This window comes from Trachymyrmex septentrionalis, unplaced genomic scaffold (genome assembly GCF_001594115.1).
Source record: "Trachymyrmex septentrionalis isolate Tsep2-gDNA-1 unplaced genomic scaffold, Tsep1.0 scaffold37, whole genome shotgun sequence".
Classification (NCBI taxonomy): Eukaryota; Metazoa; Arthropoda; class Insecta; order Hymenoptera; family Formicidae; genus Trachymyrmex; species Trachymyrmex septentrionalis.
This window is the reverse complement of record NW_017305536.1, coordinates 8,362,067-8,380,282: the sequence shown is the minus strand read 5'-3', so window position 1 is coordinate 8,380,282 and position 18,216 is coordinate 8,362,067. Positions and strand designations below refer to the sequence as shown.

Here is an 18,216-nt window from a genome sequence, read left to right as displayed (position 1 = left end):
TAAATCATGACAAATGTGCAATCTCTTCAAAGCAATCGTATAAATAACTGTAAGTGACAATGTTAATGATTGATATTTTAAATTTCTAAAAAAATTAAAATATTATACGTTTAATTTGTTTAGTAGATCACAGGGAGATCCTCGATAATTTCTTTCTTTAGTTGTATCTATAGAACTCTCAAAATGTCTAGTTTTTTTCTCTTTCTTATAAATAATCTCCTCTTTTTTAACAAGCGTTCTCACGCGGACATCAAAAAGTTATCTTTTAAAATATTATGCGTCATTTAATTCGTTCAGTCACAAGGAGATCCTCGGGAATTTCTTTCTTTAACTCTATCTATAGAACTCTCAAATGCCAAATTTTTTTCTTTTTCTTAATATGTAAGTGTCTCGCGCGAGTAAAAAACCAATCGAAAAAAACTCAACGTATTCGCAGATTCGAATTTCGAACAGATGTTCCTGGAATACTGACTCTATTGTTTCATTGTGTTACTTATTTTAATAGGTGTTCTCGCGATTAAACAAACCAGGCGAAAAATGTAACATATTCTTGAGTGATGATCAAATAGAATTTCAAATAAATAAATAATGTTCAACCAACGTTCCTGGAATTTTGATATAAATATTTCATTACCTCTGCTGCTTGGAATCCCCCAAAAAAATTTGCACTTAAAAGGAAATAAATATATATTCGGACGTTGAAGAGAAAAAGACAGCAAAGACACTGAATGCGAAAGGTGCAAGCAATGCGAAAAGACCTATTCTCTTTCGCCTTCTCAAACACCATTAACACAGCACGGCATTTCATCGGTCCGTAAACAACTTCTGTGCTCGCAGTTACATCTATTCACATTATTTTTTTCGACGCAAGGTCCTCGAAACGGAAGAGTGGGAGCGGACGACGTGCGTGCGGTATGGTATCCACCCCTCTTCTCGGCCTCCCTATCGGCAAGGTGGCACAGGTGACTTCGTCGTTCCACGATCGAGCCGCGATCACTCGTAAAGCTCGCGTTCGAACAGCCGGATAATTCGGAGATCGTGAATATATTCGATATAGCCCGTGTCGTTCCTTCAACCGACCGAGACTCTATTACTATCTCGGAAGAGAACGTCTTCGATAACTCGAATAATTCCCATCGAGACTACAGTGAAATTTCCCAATGACGATCGCACAAATGCGAACGTGATCCACGATCAATCGTCCAAGTACCAATATAGAAAGAAAGCTACGATCGGGATACGAAAGAATTAAACCTGCTTGACACTTCTTCGGTCGTATCTGTTGGAGGGGCGAAATGGGGACATTTGTGAGAATTTGGGCAATTTTCAGTCTGATCGGTCTGTCGCGTGCCGAGTCACCGGTGGAAATCTTAACATCCTCGAACAGTCTCGGTACCTTTGAGGAGGAGGATATACTCCGCGTATTTTCGCGTAACAAGACCGACACAACTAAGAACTTCACTTTCGTCGAGCTGATCAGTAGCCTCGGTAATTACACGATCGACACCGAGAAAGTTATATGGAGTGACGACAGGCCGGAAGTGCATCACACGAATCCGCACTATGGTAAGTGATAGAGCTATTAGACGGTCTATTCTTACAGAAAACAGTAGAATATCTATTTCGTAATGAATTTGTAACAAATTGTGAAATTTAGTTTGAAATTATCTAACATTTCGCCAGACATACTGTCTAGAGATAAAATTGTATTTTGTAAAAATTAACATAAAAATATCGAAAGGTTGATGATTATTCATTCAATGATTATTCATTTCATTTGCTTTGAAAAACGATAGAATATTGACGATTTCAGTTTCGCTGACACCCTTTATACACCAGAGAATAGATTGCTTCGATTTAAAGAAATTTTCTTTGCTATATAATTAAAGAAAAAATTTTTTTGATTTATAAACAATTTTCTTTGATTTAAATATTATTTTTTTAATTAAATAAAATTTATTTGATTTAAAGAAATTATGTTCAAATCCAAGAAATGACTTTCAAATCATGATTTCTTGGATTTGAACATAATTTCTTTAAATCAAATAAATTTTATTTAATTAAAAAAATAATATTTAAATCAAAGAAAATTGTTTATAAATCAAAAAAATTTTTTCTTTAATTATATAGCAAAGAAAATTTCTTTAAATCGAAGCAATCTTTTCTCTGGGTGTATCTATCGTTAGATCGTTTTAATCCGAATATATTTTAATTTAATTTAAATATTAAACCAAATCGCGCAAAGACAAATCTTAATTTAAGTAAAAAATAAATGAATAAACAAGCGGTTTTCGTAAATGGTACATTTTTAATCAAGCAAATCATGCTCGCGTAGCAAACAGATAAATAATTTTAGATTTGTTGACGGACGTGTTGACAGGTTGCATCGACGCGGTGCATATCGCCATTTGTAGCACAAGCGTCGACTTCATCTTTCAAACATTAGTCGTTAACTATAAAATCCACTCGCGGTAATCAAAATTCACACCTTTCACGCGCTATAGACTCTCTTAATTAACAAAATGCTATTAACCTTCGATCAGGCACGTGGAATGGAGTAAATACCTATGCCTCTTGAGTACTAATAGTCAACTTCGACGATTCATTGAAATTTATGGTGGGGAGCTATATCGAGATTTTCTACGTGGATTAATACAGCAATGATCTGTGGATATTAATTTCCCTTGCGAGTTTGAAAAACGTGTAATCGCATTTTTATAAATCGAAGGCCGTCTATATATGCATTTATTCCAAGTGCGTATCGCACGGATGCCGATCACGTTGATTCACAAATGCGTAAGATTCGGAATATCGGCTGTGCCTTCTTTCGATTCTGAGAATGTCCAAACGACTACAACCAAGTCTCGACAGAAGAAGAAATTTCTTTGTCTTCAATAAATATAGTACTGTCGTGCATCTGCGATCTGATCGACTTGCATGAGTATGATCAAGAGTACCCCAACGGAGAATTCTTTATCGACGTATCGAATTCGAGCGGCAAGGAATGCATGTGTCCGCAGAAAACGTATTGACCTTAATTACTGTATTGATATACGTATATACTTTAATGTATCAGTTTCTCGGAAGCCACTGATAAGTCCCATTTTTTATAAATTCTTTAAATTATACACATGATTATTTTACAACCGAATCAATTTCTCATTTATGTTAATCGATTATTTTTTTACTTCATTGATCAATTGAAGAAAATTATACACGATAATTATGTATGTATACTCTAAAAAATGAGTGTGAACTTAATGTCATACATGCGGTGTTTGGTGTTTATAATTCTCACCGTATCGGTGTTGAAACGTCGCCGTTAAAACTTTCGGTGTTACATTCACAAATTTTGATTTTTATATCAACATTAATACGGTGAAAATTATCATATGTTAAACATGTTAAATTCATACTTATATTTTTTTGTAGAGTGTAGATTTAGTCACAATAATTTTTAACACTAAAACCGCCGATGATATCCCGCTAAAACTGTCAAAGATGTCAATTTGATAATTTCCTATTTCTTGTTTCGGTTAGTGAAAAATTATTTTGGTATTATTTCTATAAATTAGAATTATTTATATATAATATTATATCCACATATTTTCAATAATTTGTACTATAAGTATGCCTAAACGATGAAAAAAAAATTGAAATAATTATTAATTAGTGAAGTAAAAATGTCGATCATCGACAGTTCTAATGTTAAGTGACAGATATTATCAAAATTTATAAGATATCAAAGAAAGGATTGTCAATATTTTTACATGCACGATGTTCGAGAACGACTTTTAATGATAGTATCGTACGCATTGCATTAGTGCACGGAAGAACGTGACTGCAGTATTTGCAACATGACATACAAGTCTTAAAGATTTCAATATAGGAAATCACCTTACGAAAGGTCGATATTTCGGCATACTTTTAGTGGAAATTGTTATGTAAGTTATAGTAAACAACTATGCCATTCGGAAATATTAAGTCTAGGAATCCGTAATATACGTATTTTTATAATTTAAATTAAAATATAAAATGTTTCACGCTATATTGTGTATCTTTGTGATCCTTGTATTTAACCCTCCATCGACAATATGAATTTTTCGATTACAGTCTGCAATCTGGATCATTGAGATTATACAGCCGATTTCTTTCATCATTTCGGACTATATAAAAATCTGAAAGAATTCTTGTATACTTCTGAAACCTTTAACAAGTTTTTACTATAATAGAAGTCCAATTATATATTTTACAAATTTTTTTGCAAATTTAAATGTAAGTTTTTTTTTAATATTATATAACCATAATATTGGTTAAAAAATTTATAACTGTTATACAAGTAAATAAAAATCTTTTTATATAATGATATGTACTTCAGAAAAAAATAAAAATAAAAGTCTTTATACTTACACTGAAATTAATGTCAAAAAGATACGAAAAATTCTCAATTTTTTATTTATATAAAATCGTAGTTTATAATATAGTCACCAAGAGTATGGGCATGACGTCTATTCGTCCTTGCAACAAACAACTGGATACTGGCGTCCTTGTACGCACACAATTTCAACAAATTTTTACCAAGTTTTTTTAGATAGGCGAATCCTACTACCTATTTATGTTCTTAAAATTCATAATAAAAAACATCTATAAGAGTTAAAATCAAATTGCCGGTCGAGGGTCAACGTATGGATATATTATATTAAAAATATATAAAAATTACTAAATCACAATAAACAACTTATTATCATGTGGCAAAAATTTATGTCCCAGACTGGTATTTTCATAGTCGGTTCTTATTTTTAGATCGTCTTAAATAATGTCTTAAGATGTTAGTACGGTTCTGTAATTATGGTTTATGGTATCTTAAGACTTTACTTAAGATGACCTTAAATATATGAATATCGTTTTTAGATTTTCGGAAATAATTTCTAACGCGTTACAATTCCGCAGGACAGCTCATCAAAATAGTAATTAATATAATTTCATTCATATCTCTTAATAATTAGCTCAAATACTCATTATACGCATTTAGATCCGCTTGTATTTCCATTAATAATGTAAGTTAGTCACGCGACGAGAACGATTACGATGGTAAAAACATGTCTATGCAGAGTTTTTTAATTGACGAGCTTAGTATAGCTCAAGCTATATACGTTTATTTAGAAACCGGTTCTGTTAACCAAATTAATTGTGAGTGTAACTTATATACATAGATATGTCAAGAAAAAGGATACGGTATCTCCCGCTATATATTTTAATGACATTTGCCACAAAACGATTCACAAGCTACACTTGATGATCGTGACAAAAGTCACGTTTCACATTCAAAATTATATTGAAAGCGAATAGAGAATTTTTATTGTCATAATTACCGAATTCCTTCATCAGACGATATTCGATTTTGGTTTTTTTATCTTTTAATGTCTTTTTAATGAGAAGAATTTGTATTCTATATTCGTTTTAAATGATTACTTTGCTAATCCAAGATGTTTTTGCAGTAATGCACTGTAACGAGCTTGTCGGATATAACAATAAGCTATCACTTACAGTTCGATTATAACAATAATAAATAGACTTGTGTTACAATGTTATCTAATTGATTTAACCTTTAACTATTTGCACACGTAATGCCATTAAATAATATAATTTAACATTACACACTGCTGTATTAAGCGTGTGAGTCATGGATACGACATTATATCCGTAAAGTAAATACTGATTTATATAAGAGAGAATCAAAGTTTAAATTGAAATTTGATGATGGAGGAGGATATCCCCTATTAAACCTCCCTTCCAGAAAAAGATCTTTATTGAGTCTGTAAGTAGCGATTAGGAAATCCGGATTTTATCTAAAAATTATTTTTGGAATATTTACTTAAATATATTTTTTCAGATTATACTTTAAGTTATTTTAATAATATAGAATAGTGCGACAGCAATTGTTCAACATTTCTCAATACTGAAAAGATTATGACGGCTGTATTTTCTTCGATCTATTTACGCTTCACAGACTAAAAGAATGTTTATTAATTGTAAGATCATAGTAAGTGAATGTGTCTTTACTTTTTATATCCGATAAAATTTACCTAATAATAAGTATCGCAAGAATAGATACCAATAAAAAAATATTAAGAATTTTTGAAGAAGTTAAATAGAAATTTGCTATATTAAAAATTTTGAAAATTTGAAATACTCATCAGAGGCTCATATTTTTGCGGTTGAGTATATATATATAAAACATAAGAAATATAGATTTCTTGACAAATTTAGAAAATATTTATTTCGTGATCAATAACCTCCATCGATAAAAAAAGATTTTTCGAAAGATTAGATTTTTAGAGCGTTTTTCGAGGACTACAAAATTGACATTCAATTTCAATCATTATAACTAAAATATATTTCCAATTATACATATATATAATATATAATTGGAAATATATTTTTCATTTTGTTTTTAGTTTTATATCTGTTCTACATTTATGCCGAAATCTGATTCTCGATTATTATAGAACAGATATTTTATAAAAAACAAAATTAAACGGTTCAAAGAACGAGTTTAAATGTCATACTATTAATTCTTTTATAATACCTTGACATTTTTATAAGTCTTGCATTAAATTTCTTTCTAGCAAAGAATGTAATTCACCTTGATCTGCTCTATAATTTTAAGAGCAGCCAGCTTAACAAAAATTAGATTCGACCATGCTTATTATAATTTATGGATGCATCAACGTCGCGTTTTCTAATTCAAATTTCTCACTACCGACGGTAGAAATGCGTGGACAGTGCGATGTCTCAACATATTAAATTATTACAAAATCGAAGAAAGATCGGAAATTCTTTGATGAGGACATCGTCACAAATAAAATCAGAAAGTAAATTATAATTATGGAATTACCCAGCGATCAATGTTCGTTGCAACTGAACTTTGTCCATATCGTAGCTTCCTCGCCACGTCATTAATCGTACGTCATTAATCGAGGTATGCTATTTAATTTCCGAATTGCTTCGCGTTACTTGCAAGTCGTTTAAAGGTGGAAAATAAATATTATCACATATTGCATTACGCAACGCATTACGTGACACACAGCATTACCAGTGGACCGATGGAAGGTCAGGAACGCGGTAGTTTATGGAAGGTTCAGGGTTATTATCTATTGTACCTACGTAATCTGTAATGATACTTAAAGCACTAAATATCTTGAAATCACCTTAGTAAAAAATGCAACTCTGATTTTCACTAAACTTGATTCTTGCACGCCACTTATTCTCGTACCCATTCTCGGTACCTTTATTAATGATTAATACATGTATAATATAACAATTTCGATAATTAATCAAAATAAAAATAATAATAGTAATATTTGCTTCAAAAATAAATCTAATATCAGTAAAACACCTATGTGAGCTTTCGCGGTTGCTGATGTTTAAATTACGTACTCATAACGTGATAAAATATAATTCGCAATTAATTGGTATATACTTGCGAAATAAAATAAACAAATGTTTCAACTGAATGAGTTCTCTTCAGTGCGGAAGTCAAGTTCAAATTACTACGCAGAAACGTTTATGTTTACTTCAACTTCGTTTGATAAATACGTTCCAATTGGTTGCGAATTGTATTTATTATCGCATTATGAATACATAATTTGTACATCAACAATCGCGAAAAGTTCAAGAAGGTATTTATACTTGTATTGGAATTTTCGAAAGGATTCTTGATTCACATCTAAACGTAGAGCACTTTAGTATTTCCTATTAAGAAACTTGACCTTCATACTAAAAAATGTAATAGACTTGAAAATAGGCGTAAATTCATGAGAGAAGGGTCAGCCTGCTAAATCAAGGTTTTTTTATATGATTAATAAAAAATTTATATGCATAAGTATATTACTGTGTTCTACGTTAATATAATTGCGTCGTTAATATTTTAGAAGGTTTAATGTAACTTGTTTTCACATAGCTATAATTAGAAATCCTTAATAAGTATCATTATAGGGATTGTACCAATCCATAGTTAAGTGATACGCTAATCGTTACCTTTGCGATGCAATCGTTGTCTCTGTCGAAAGTAAATGATAGGTGAAATTCGTCGATATCTATGCGTGTGTTTCTTAGAAATAAGAACTTTCGGATATAAAATTATGAGTAACAACAACTAATAGAATCAAATTTTTAACGCCAATAAAACATCTAACAAAAGTATCAAGGATTGAAATTATTCGCATTCCTTAACCGTTTTAATTTTTGTGGACGAGAATTTAAAAGATAAACCGATACGTAATCAATTATCTGAACGTAATATATAGTGAACATTCCACTGAATCTTATACAATGTATACAAACTGACAAGCTGATATAATATCGAAAGATAGCGTCTTGAATCAAGTATTTTATTGATAAAGTTTGTTCTTTGTGAGTGAGACACTACAGCGCATGAATAAAACACTTTTTTTGAAGATTCCTTTTAGATAGAAATGTTATCGAAAGATGCAACTTTTGGAGAAGAATTAATATACACTGGAAAATAAGTCTTGTTGTGTATTAATTGTAATTCTGATAGTCAACTAGAAAGATGTCCACGAATTAGATATTTATAGTGGATTTATAAAACATTATAGAGATAATAAAAAATTCGATAATCAAAATTCTAGTTCATGTAATCAGAATTTGTTTTGTTTGTACTTTTTGTTGGTATAACTAAAAAATTTTTTTCAGTATAGATTTTTACAATGAAATATCGTAAGATAGATGTGAATATATTATTCAGATACATCATCACAGATGCGTCATCTTGGTATATATAAAATTCCGCAAGATCCAAGATAAGATGCATATAAAGAAACGCTTTGCTTCTTTACCACTTTCGGTCCTTGCTATGAAGCAAATTCGGTGGAATGTTCGCTTATTGTAAATGTCCAACGTGTGAATTGCGTGTAATCAATAAACAAGGACGCATCTATATAAAACGTACACATTTGCAATACAATTGAGAGGAGGGACAAGACAGGGATATGCTTTATGTCTACATAACGTTTCGCAACGTAACGTTAGTTTTATGGACATTCCGCGGTAACAGATATGACGTTTATAGTCGTACTGTTTTTTTTAAAACGCTGTATCCGTATAAATTTGTAATGTGATTGTATCGTAATAAATATGATAATTCTTTTTAAATTGTTATCATTTTACATACTAATTAATACCTAATTAACTACTAATTAATAACTAAATAAACTAATTAGTAAAATATTATGTAGTTCTGAATTCATTTCAAATACAGTAGAACAAATTTTGACGTATTACTCACTTCTAGCGGACGGAATGATTTAAGATGTGATTTATTTATTCAGCAAATAATGATCATTAGATATCCAACGATTTTGGTTGAATTAAATAAAGATTAAATTGTAAACTACCGAACAGGACAGACAATTTTTTTCCAAGTATAAATAAATTATTAGTCATCTCTTCGAAATGAATAAAATCAACGTCAGAGGCTGGCAATGAGCGCATCTGACAAGTAGCTATAATGAAGATGCACAGGTACCTACGTATGCGACCCTCCTTGCCCATACGTTAATTGCCTGCACAACAAGACGTCGTAAATCAAAATGAAGGATGTAAAGATATTTACATGGTAGGTTGACACCGCGATCATTATCGCGTTTCGTAATACGATTTCGTGCTTGCGAGCATAACACGAGATTTCTGCTTAAGAGCGTTCTCTAATTACCATTCGTCTCGCGTGTGGTGCCATGCAACAAGATCAACTATATCTGGCTATCATCTATCTGACCACCAAACCGGATTGGGTTTGGATTTAGTAAAGTGAAACCTACTTAGTAACCTACTTAGGACCTTACATAATAAGTAAATTGTGTCATTATCATGTTGGCCTGTTTAAATATAACCCACGAGAAAATTTGATGTAAAACGAAGAAATTTAAATACAAGGTCAACATACAAACGCAGAGATCTCTTGTTGAGTAAACTAACGATACGAATCACTCTCTCTTTGCCTATTGCTTATACACCAACTGAACGCAGCATAACATTAATGTCATACTCAACAATATATGTTGTACATAACAGTTATATTGTTGAGTTGAATGAAATTATCAGAGTTGAAAAGTAGCTAGTTACATGTAACGAAGTTAGAATTAGAGTTATTTTTGTCAGTAACTGTAATTTAACTTTGTTTCTTTCTTTCCATTTATAACTGTAGCTCAACTTATAATTAGTTACATCCTAGACAACAAAAAGTGTCTAAAATCGAGTCATAAGACGTTTTTTACATTTAAAAGATGACTTAAAGACGTCTTGTGTTACAATTTTAGACTTTGTGCTGTTTGAGATATTTATGGTAATTAATTTAATAATTACTTTTGTAGTTATTTTGTATCAAATGTCAGAAAAAAATGTATAAAATTTTTGTATTTAAAATAGCAATACACAAAATTAATCTAAAAGTAACTATAACTGTACGTGTTAAAATCAGTAATTTGCAACTATATATAGTTACTTTAAAAAAAAAAGCTGTAACCAATTTTTGCAAAATAACTTTTCCAATCCTGGAAATGATAATATTAATGTTATATTTTTAGTTAAAGTTTACTGGGTGTACTCTGTATATCCATGCGCGTTTTATTTTATAGCAGATTGCCAGGGCAGGTAAACCACAATGCTAAGTGATTCCGTTCGGATGTCCGGCTCTATTTTTTAGTTCGATTACCACACGTTACCGCGAGAAAATGTCATCGTATCCTCACACACATACACACACAATAGAACAATAGAATCCGGGTCGATTATCCGCTACCATGGAAAGACCATGCAATACTTGAGGCAATGTTGATGCTCGAAACCGTGCGAGCTCGTGAACAAGTGATAATCGGTAGCTACAATATAATAAAATTCAAAATTTAATATATTGAAGAATTAAAAATACAAATCGTGTCGTTAAAGTATTACGTTAATTGCCATATTAATGTGTAAACATATAATCAATGCAGAAAGTTTATGACGCACCTGTGATGCAATCGCGATACTCATGCAACACCACTTTCTACTCGAACATCTACGCTTTTGAAATTCGATTTATATTCTACAATATACTTAATCTTACTAACAGATACAAAAAAATTATGTCATCGGTTTATCAGATTCTGATTAACTCTTTCGATATTTTACAACACATCTAGAAATATTACGCGAAAAAAACATTTTTGTTAAAATGTCTAAAAATTTAACTGGCATAGATTTGCAAATAAATTTATTAAACTATCAAAATAACTAATAGAACGCTAAAACTGGTTGCTAGAATGTCAAAAGTGTTTTTGCTTTCATTTTCTTCCGCTCACAGTGCTTGAATTTCCTACATAATTATTTTGATAATCCAACAAAATTATTTTCAGATCGGTATCTAAATTTTGAAATATTTCAGCAAAATCCTACTTTTCGTATATTATTATAATTAATTATAAAATTATTATCATTAACATGCTATAAATTAAGAACTTCTTTTTCGAATTGATTAATTATGCATGATAATGCCGGTTTAAGATTAGTCTAAAAATACCCTGGGAAATTTGTACATTGATCTTCTCCATAATTTTATACAGAATAACATTATTCGATGTAAATCAATGATCTTATATATTGTCTCATTCAATTTTGTTGAATTATTTCATTAGTTCATTAGTGTTCTTTTCGTGTAGGAGAGAAAGAGATAGAAAGGAAAACGAAAAACGTCGAATTGAAAATTCAGTTTAATCTGTGTCATACACAGATTACATTCTTGAACATTGCGAGATAGATCGAGTCACATTTCAGATACATCAGTATTTTTTGTATAACACTGGAATTATGCTGACTAACTCGTACATCGACCTTTCTCGAAAATTTCGCTTCCGTTTAATTCTAAATTGCGTCACCGTTTGCAAACGAGCACGCCGCACCGGGAGGTATCTTAATAGCACTCTCGCATTATCATGTCAATGTCAGGCAAGCGTGGCTTTTACGTTGATAAAGTTCCTCTGTTTGAACACAAGGCACGTAGCCAGCGATTTACGTGAATCCCCGGCGATGTACTAATTCATGAGAAAGAGGGAGGCCAAGAGGGAGAAACGCCTTTGATTTTTTTTTTGCAAGTTTTTTTCGCTTTCGCACGACTTAATACGAATCAAGGGTAAACTTCTTTAATACTATTTAATACGCGAATATCCGAGATTCCCAGATATTGAAAGGCATTAAAAAGATTCCTCGCATTAAAAGGATTTGCTTTTTCAGAGGACTTCCCCGAGAAAATCGATTTCGAGGCACGCAGATTATTGCAAATCCTTCCTCCTTACGATCCCGGCGCAGGTGGTGTCAGCGCGGAATGCAAACGACACGCCGATATCTTCCATGAGGAGCTCGCCAAGTTCACACTATGGGCACTCAAAAGTAAGTTGACTACTGATAGAGCATAGGCATATTCAGGATTTTTTTCGGAGGGAGAAGATTTATCAATTTTATTACCACATAAACAGCAATTTTTTACGTTAATAAATTATTTCTTTACATATTTTAGAGTTTAAAATGTCTCTTTCTTGTTTTTAATTTTAAATGAGAAAATATCAGGTTTTGTAAATCATAATTTTTAATCGTAAATTCGGGAGAGAAGAAAACCTCTAAATCTTCTCTCTCTCTCTCTCTCTCTCTCTCTCTCTCTCTCTCTCTCTCTTTCTTGATTACGCCTATATATTTATGAGTATATATATATATATGAATAAGTATAATACGTTCGAAAGCGTGACTTATGTAAAGTGAACTAAAAATAGCACTACGTAATCTGAAATCAAATTATACCGCGACGATAATTACGAAAACCTCGTTTCAAGAAGCTCTTCTTCGGAACGATTGCGAGAACGGAACTCGAAACGTGTACTTATCTAATCCTTAACCGAAAATAAACGAACGAATTTATATTTAATGATCTTTCATGAGCGACTCGATTAAATGATTGTACATGATTTGTACATACATCACGTTTTATTCGTAGACAAGCATTAATATTTCATATTAAAAATACTTCTGTACGCAACACAAGAAATTTGACAACGGCTTCAAGATATTACAGTCGTCGCAAAATCCTTTCTTTTTTTTTTCTTTGTCCAAATTCTGTGCACGGCAATTTTTTATATATTACGAACGTGTCACGCAAGCATTATTATTATCACATCGCAACTTCCAATATTCGGTATTAAAAATTTCCCATTAAGTTTACTTGATCCTTCGGAGCTGAACGAACCGCACAATAAAAAAAATATTATAAATAAAGATAAATATTAAATATTTAAAAAATACAAAAATTAAGAATAGACATTAAGCGTAATACGAATAATGGATAGAGATATAATTTCTATGTATTGTGCGTTATATTTAGACTCTATTCCTAATTTTTTTATTTTTCTAAAATTTAATTCTTCTGCATCTGCAATCTGGAAACATTGAATCTCGCATTGAATTGTTTTAACAAAAAGATTCATAATTAAGTAGGCCTAATAAACTCACCGTCAATTTTAAGAGTTAATGCAATGTACATTGTAAAGATCGTTCTCACAGAGGACAGTCTCACTTTTCTATTTTCGTCATATTGACGCTTTTAACATTTTAGTGTATGACGCGACCGCGAAAGTGCCTTCCGGTCTGCTTAGCGGAAACGTTAATCAATTCGGCGACTTCGACGAGTGCGTCGGTGTCGAGGGCAAGGATGGCATTCGAGGACAGTATTGCCTAGCATTTTTGCAGCTGAACGTCGATCAGTCTCGACCGGACCTCAAGTACCTACATCGCCTACTGCATTCGCATTATGCGTTTCGCAGCAACATGACCGACGTAAGTGTATAATGCGTGTATTCTCGTGATACACCTTGCGAACCAACGTGATCGATCGTTTCGTAATCAATCACCGTATTTTATGGTGATATCTCACGTTCGCGAGCGGAATGGCAGGTAGTATAGGCACGTAGAATATCAAAATCGTGTGCTTAAGTTATTCGCCATTTATTCGCTGGTTCCCAATGACACGAGATTACGATAAGGGTGGCTCGTACATGAGAGAGTTTCTAAATATTCTGAGAATACTTCGCGAAAATACCATTTATTTTCAGATTGCATTAATGAATAAAATTAATTAATAAAATTTACGCGCGACAAAGTTAATCTGAAAAATCGGGTGTAGAGATCAAAACGAATAAAAAATATTTTTATTTTGGTATTTCCCCACAAATATAATGTTCCCGGCATTTTAATCATTCAGAGGCTCATCGTTGGCGCACACATTTAATCCCTGATGAATATGTAATAGACTCGTGAATCCTGTGCTACAGGATTCATAATGTAAATCTACAAAGTCGAGGGACATCGACGGCCGGACGTAGATAAAAAACCGCTATCGCGATTGTGACATAGGTAGAATTTTAATACAGTAAAACGAACTGTGCAAAAAAAATACAGTTGCTCGAAAAGAAATGCTCAAATCTTCTCGAGTACATCGTTGATAGTTCTAGAGAATTCTCAACGATACATTCGAGTTAAATTTAAAAATGAGAAATTTGTCTCGGAAACTTCTAAAGATACACGTCATAGACACCTTACAATATTATTTGTCACAATATGTGTTTCTAGATAATTGAATCTCAACGTATAAATAAAAGTTTTTTTCGATGTATAGAATAAGGAAAAAATCATAATTCTTCGCTTTTATAACATCATATCGATGACTGTTGAGGAAAAAAATCTTAATTGAGGCTCTAAAATAAACATGAAATAAATCGCATAAGAATGTGGATTGATGATGAACCATACAGGAAATTTGTTTTGCTTAGATATCGACAATCTGATTACATAATAATAGCAGACAATAATATGCGACGCGTGTGGTTAGAACAATCGTCTGTAATGTTGCGTATCGCATATTAAATTGATGCTAATGTTTATCATTCGGTACTGTGTTGACGCTGCTCACAGCGAGATCCAAGAGCATTAATTATGGTTGCTTGACTGAGCAAATGCATCAATTACTTTTTGAATTGTTTGTTCCACCTTTCCGGGAACGTGAAAATATCAGGGTTGGGTAGTGCCAAGTTAAAAAAATAAAAGTTAAATTAAAAAGTTAAAAAGATAATTAATTTTAACTTAACTTAGTTACATTTTAGACTTTTAATTTTTTAACTTAAGTTACATTTTATTGGTAACTATTAACTTTTAATTTGATTTTTTTTAAGTAAATCCTTAGATACAATGCGCTTTTAGTAATTTTCTGGGTTGGGTGTAGTAACTAGTTAAAACGTTAACAGTTAAAAAAAAACAGTTAAAAAAGTTAAGAACTTTTAACTTAACTTAGTTAATTTTAAATGCATTAATTTTTAACTTAATTTAGTTACTTTTAAACTTTAATTTATTAACTTTTTTTAAATTAAAAATTGTTCTACCTCTCTTAATATTTAACTAATATTTTTTTTCTGTAAAGTCTTAAACATTAGAGAATTAATTTAGAAAAAGTTCAATGATTTTATAATGAGAGATTCTATAATAAGAGTTACATACAGTAGCCAGTTTTTATTGATTCGCTAGGTTTTTTTTGTCAATTCCCGTTTAATACAATATTTGAATCACACTAATTTTAGATATCATAAATGTTATATTTCAGCAACATAAATATGAAATGAGCGTTAGATGAAGAACTGTTGTAGAACAGTACTGCACATCCATCTATTTCCTAAATTTTTATCTTTGTAACAAATATCTAGTCAATGTAGTCGTAAACATGCATGAGCAGTCGTTTTAGAAGTTAAAGAAAGTTAGATAAAGGTTAAAGAAAGAGAAATAATGCAAACATATACCCTTCTCTCCAAGAGAATCTCTGCAAGATTCTACAAAAACGCCTTACAGTGTGACTTTTATTATATATAAGTAACTTACATGTGAATATAAAATTAAATTTACCTAATAATCTATGTTTGTAAGTGATTACTTTAAAGTAATCTCATTATAAGAAAAATTAGGACATTCTGATTTCAAAAATAATTTTTTTTTAATTAACTTTTTTTAAATTTAAGTTAATTTAGTTTTAACTTAATTTTTACTAAATTAATTCTTTATTCAACTTTTAACTTAATTTTATTAATTTTGTAAGCCATTAACTTTAACTTAATTTAGTTTTAAAAAAATATTAACTTACCCAACCTGGTAATTTTATATTATATCATCGGGATACTTGTGAACAAAAATAATCAGATTTTTTAATAAATAATCTGTAAGAAAGGAAAAATACGAAAAATTATATAAAATAGTCAAACTTTTTCATTTTTTTTTGTTCGTTCGAACCAAATTTAACTTTTAACTTTTTAATTACTTTTTTTATTAACTTAACTTTTAATTCAATTAATTTTATTATGGATTAACTTGTATTTTAATTAAGTTAAATTTTCAAGGCTGTTAACTTTAACTTAACTTAGTTAAAAAAAAAAGTTAACTTACCCTGAGAAATATGATTTATAAAACATTTTCCGTCTCTTTTATCCGTGTCTCTCACAATCATATGCTTTTAATAGATTTCCGCAACTCTCTTAAAAACATCTGTTCGACAAGTATATTAAAATACTCACCGACGGTCGCTTATTAAAAGATCGCTTATTGAAAGATCTCATCTCAGAAAAAAAAAAACATCCTATTATCGTGTCAGTTAAGCATAATCGACATAATACATGTCAAATTTCCCCAATGTTTCTTCATTTTTTTTGTTTTCCAGTATGTTATAAATATTTAACGAAACGATACATAATAGTAATTTTTTACGGACATTCACAGACGCTCCTCCATAAAAAATTATAAAAAATAGACGAGAAACTGTATAATAAGATTAATTTTGTATGCTGAAGAGAGAGAGAGAGAGAGAGAGAGAGAGAGAGAGAGAGAGAGAGAGAGAATATTATGGTAATTCTCAAGAACGTAATTTGTCGGCTCGCCGTCTTGTTCGCGAGATTTATGACATTCTAATTAATCTTTTCAGTAATATATGAAATTAAAATTCACACGTCTGTAGTACAGATTAATTTTTTTATCAGCATAATCTTACGATTTCAACTTTTATATTAGATTCGCTAACAGTTAAATTTCTTTATAATTCTATGTAATGTAATATTACAGATTATAAGACAGTTTATTTTTGGATTTTTAGCCCGGTCACAGAGTACCGCGTTTTAGTAACATAAATTGGGCCATATGCACACCCGCATCATGCACAGCCCAGGATGTGAAAGCATCTCTTCAACATACAATTTCAAAGTACACAGCACAGACAGGACTTAAAATTTCGTTGCAAGTGGACCAGAACTTGTGCCAAGTGAGGCCGGAACTCGTTCTATCAAAAGCGACTGTCGCCACCAGGTAAAAATATGCTTGAATCATGTCTTAATGTTGTATTGTACTATATTATATTAATACCATTTTGAGAATGTATTAACATAACAGTTATTTTTTAATATATTATATATAATAAAATACTTCAAAATATTAATATAATTAGTTTTTCAAAAATAATTTCATAAAATCTAAAATGGTAAAGTTTTAAAATCTAAAGTTGTAAAATGGCCCAAAAATTAATTTCCAATTATAATGATATACATCATAAATTATCGATTTTCACAATAAACTTTCATAAATCTTTAAAATTCTCAACTTTTTAAAATGGAACATTTACTATAAATCTTCGCAAAATTTGAAATTGCTAAGTTAAAACACTGAATATTAATAGTTTGAATTAATTGAATAATTTTCACGTTCTTTTTAGTCTTCTCTTCGTCACCGTATTCGTTCTGACACTCGTAGCTGCATTCTACGATCATTGCAAAATACCGGCCAGCGAGTTGCTTTTATCGTTTTCTTTGAAGCGCAACATCCTGAAATTATTCTCGTTGGAAAGACCGCAAGGCGACATAGCGTCGCTTCACGGTATCCGATTCTTAAACAGCGCTTTATTGCTCGTATCTCACAAGAGCATGGCAGTATTCTTTATCCCTTACGTAAACCGAACTTACATGAGCGAGGTACGTTGTAAATTATTCATTTTCAAATATAAATTTATGAATATATAACTCAAAAAATATAACACGCAAATTCGAAAGATATTTGTGTTCAATATTATTTCTTTTTCACAGATAAAATAAA

The 18,216-nt window shown here is 31.0% G+C and overlaps 1 protein-coding gene across 1 annotated transcript in view; it reads left to right on the top strand.

Annotated features, from left to right (window-relative positions):
• Positions 1–1,011: 1,011 nt before the first annotated feature.
• Positions 1,012–18,216, top strand: part of LOC108750771 (nose resistant to fluoxetine protein 6) — a 20,318-nt gene continuing 3,113 nt past the window's right edge. The window contains exons 1-5 of the mRNA XM_018490498.1: positions 1,012–1,566; positions 12,292–12,447; positions 13,661–13,881; positions 17,228–17,436; positions 17,840–18,095. Of these exons, the coding sequence (XP_018346000.1) occupies positions 1,296–1,566; positions 12,292–12,447; positions 13,661–13,881; positions 17,228–17,436; positions 17,840–18,095 (1,113 nt within the window). The 5' untranslated portion in view covers positions 1,012–1,295. The remainder of the gene's footprint in view (positions 1,567–12,291; positions 12,448–13,660; positions 13,882–17,227; positions 17,437–17,839; positions 18,096–18,216) is intronic.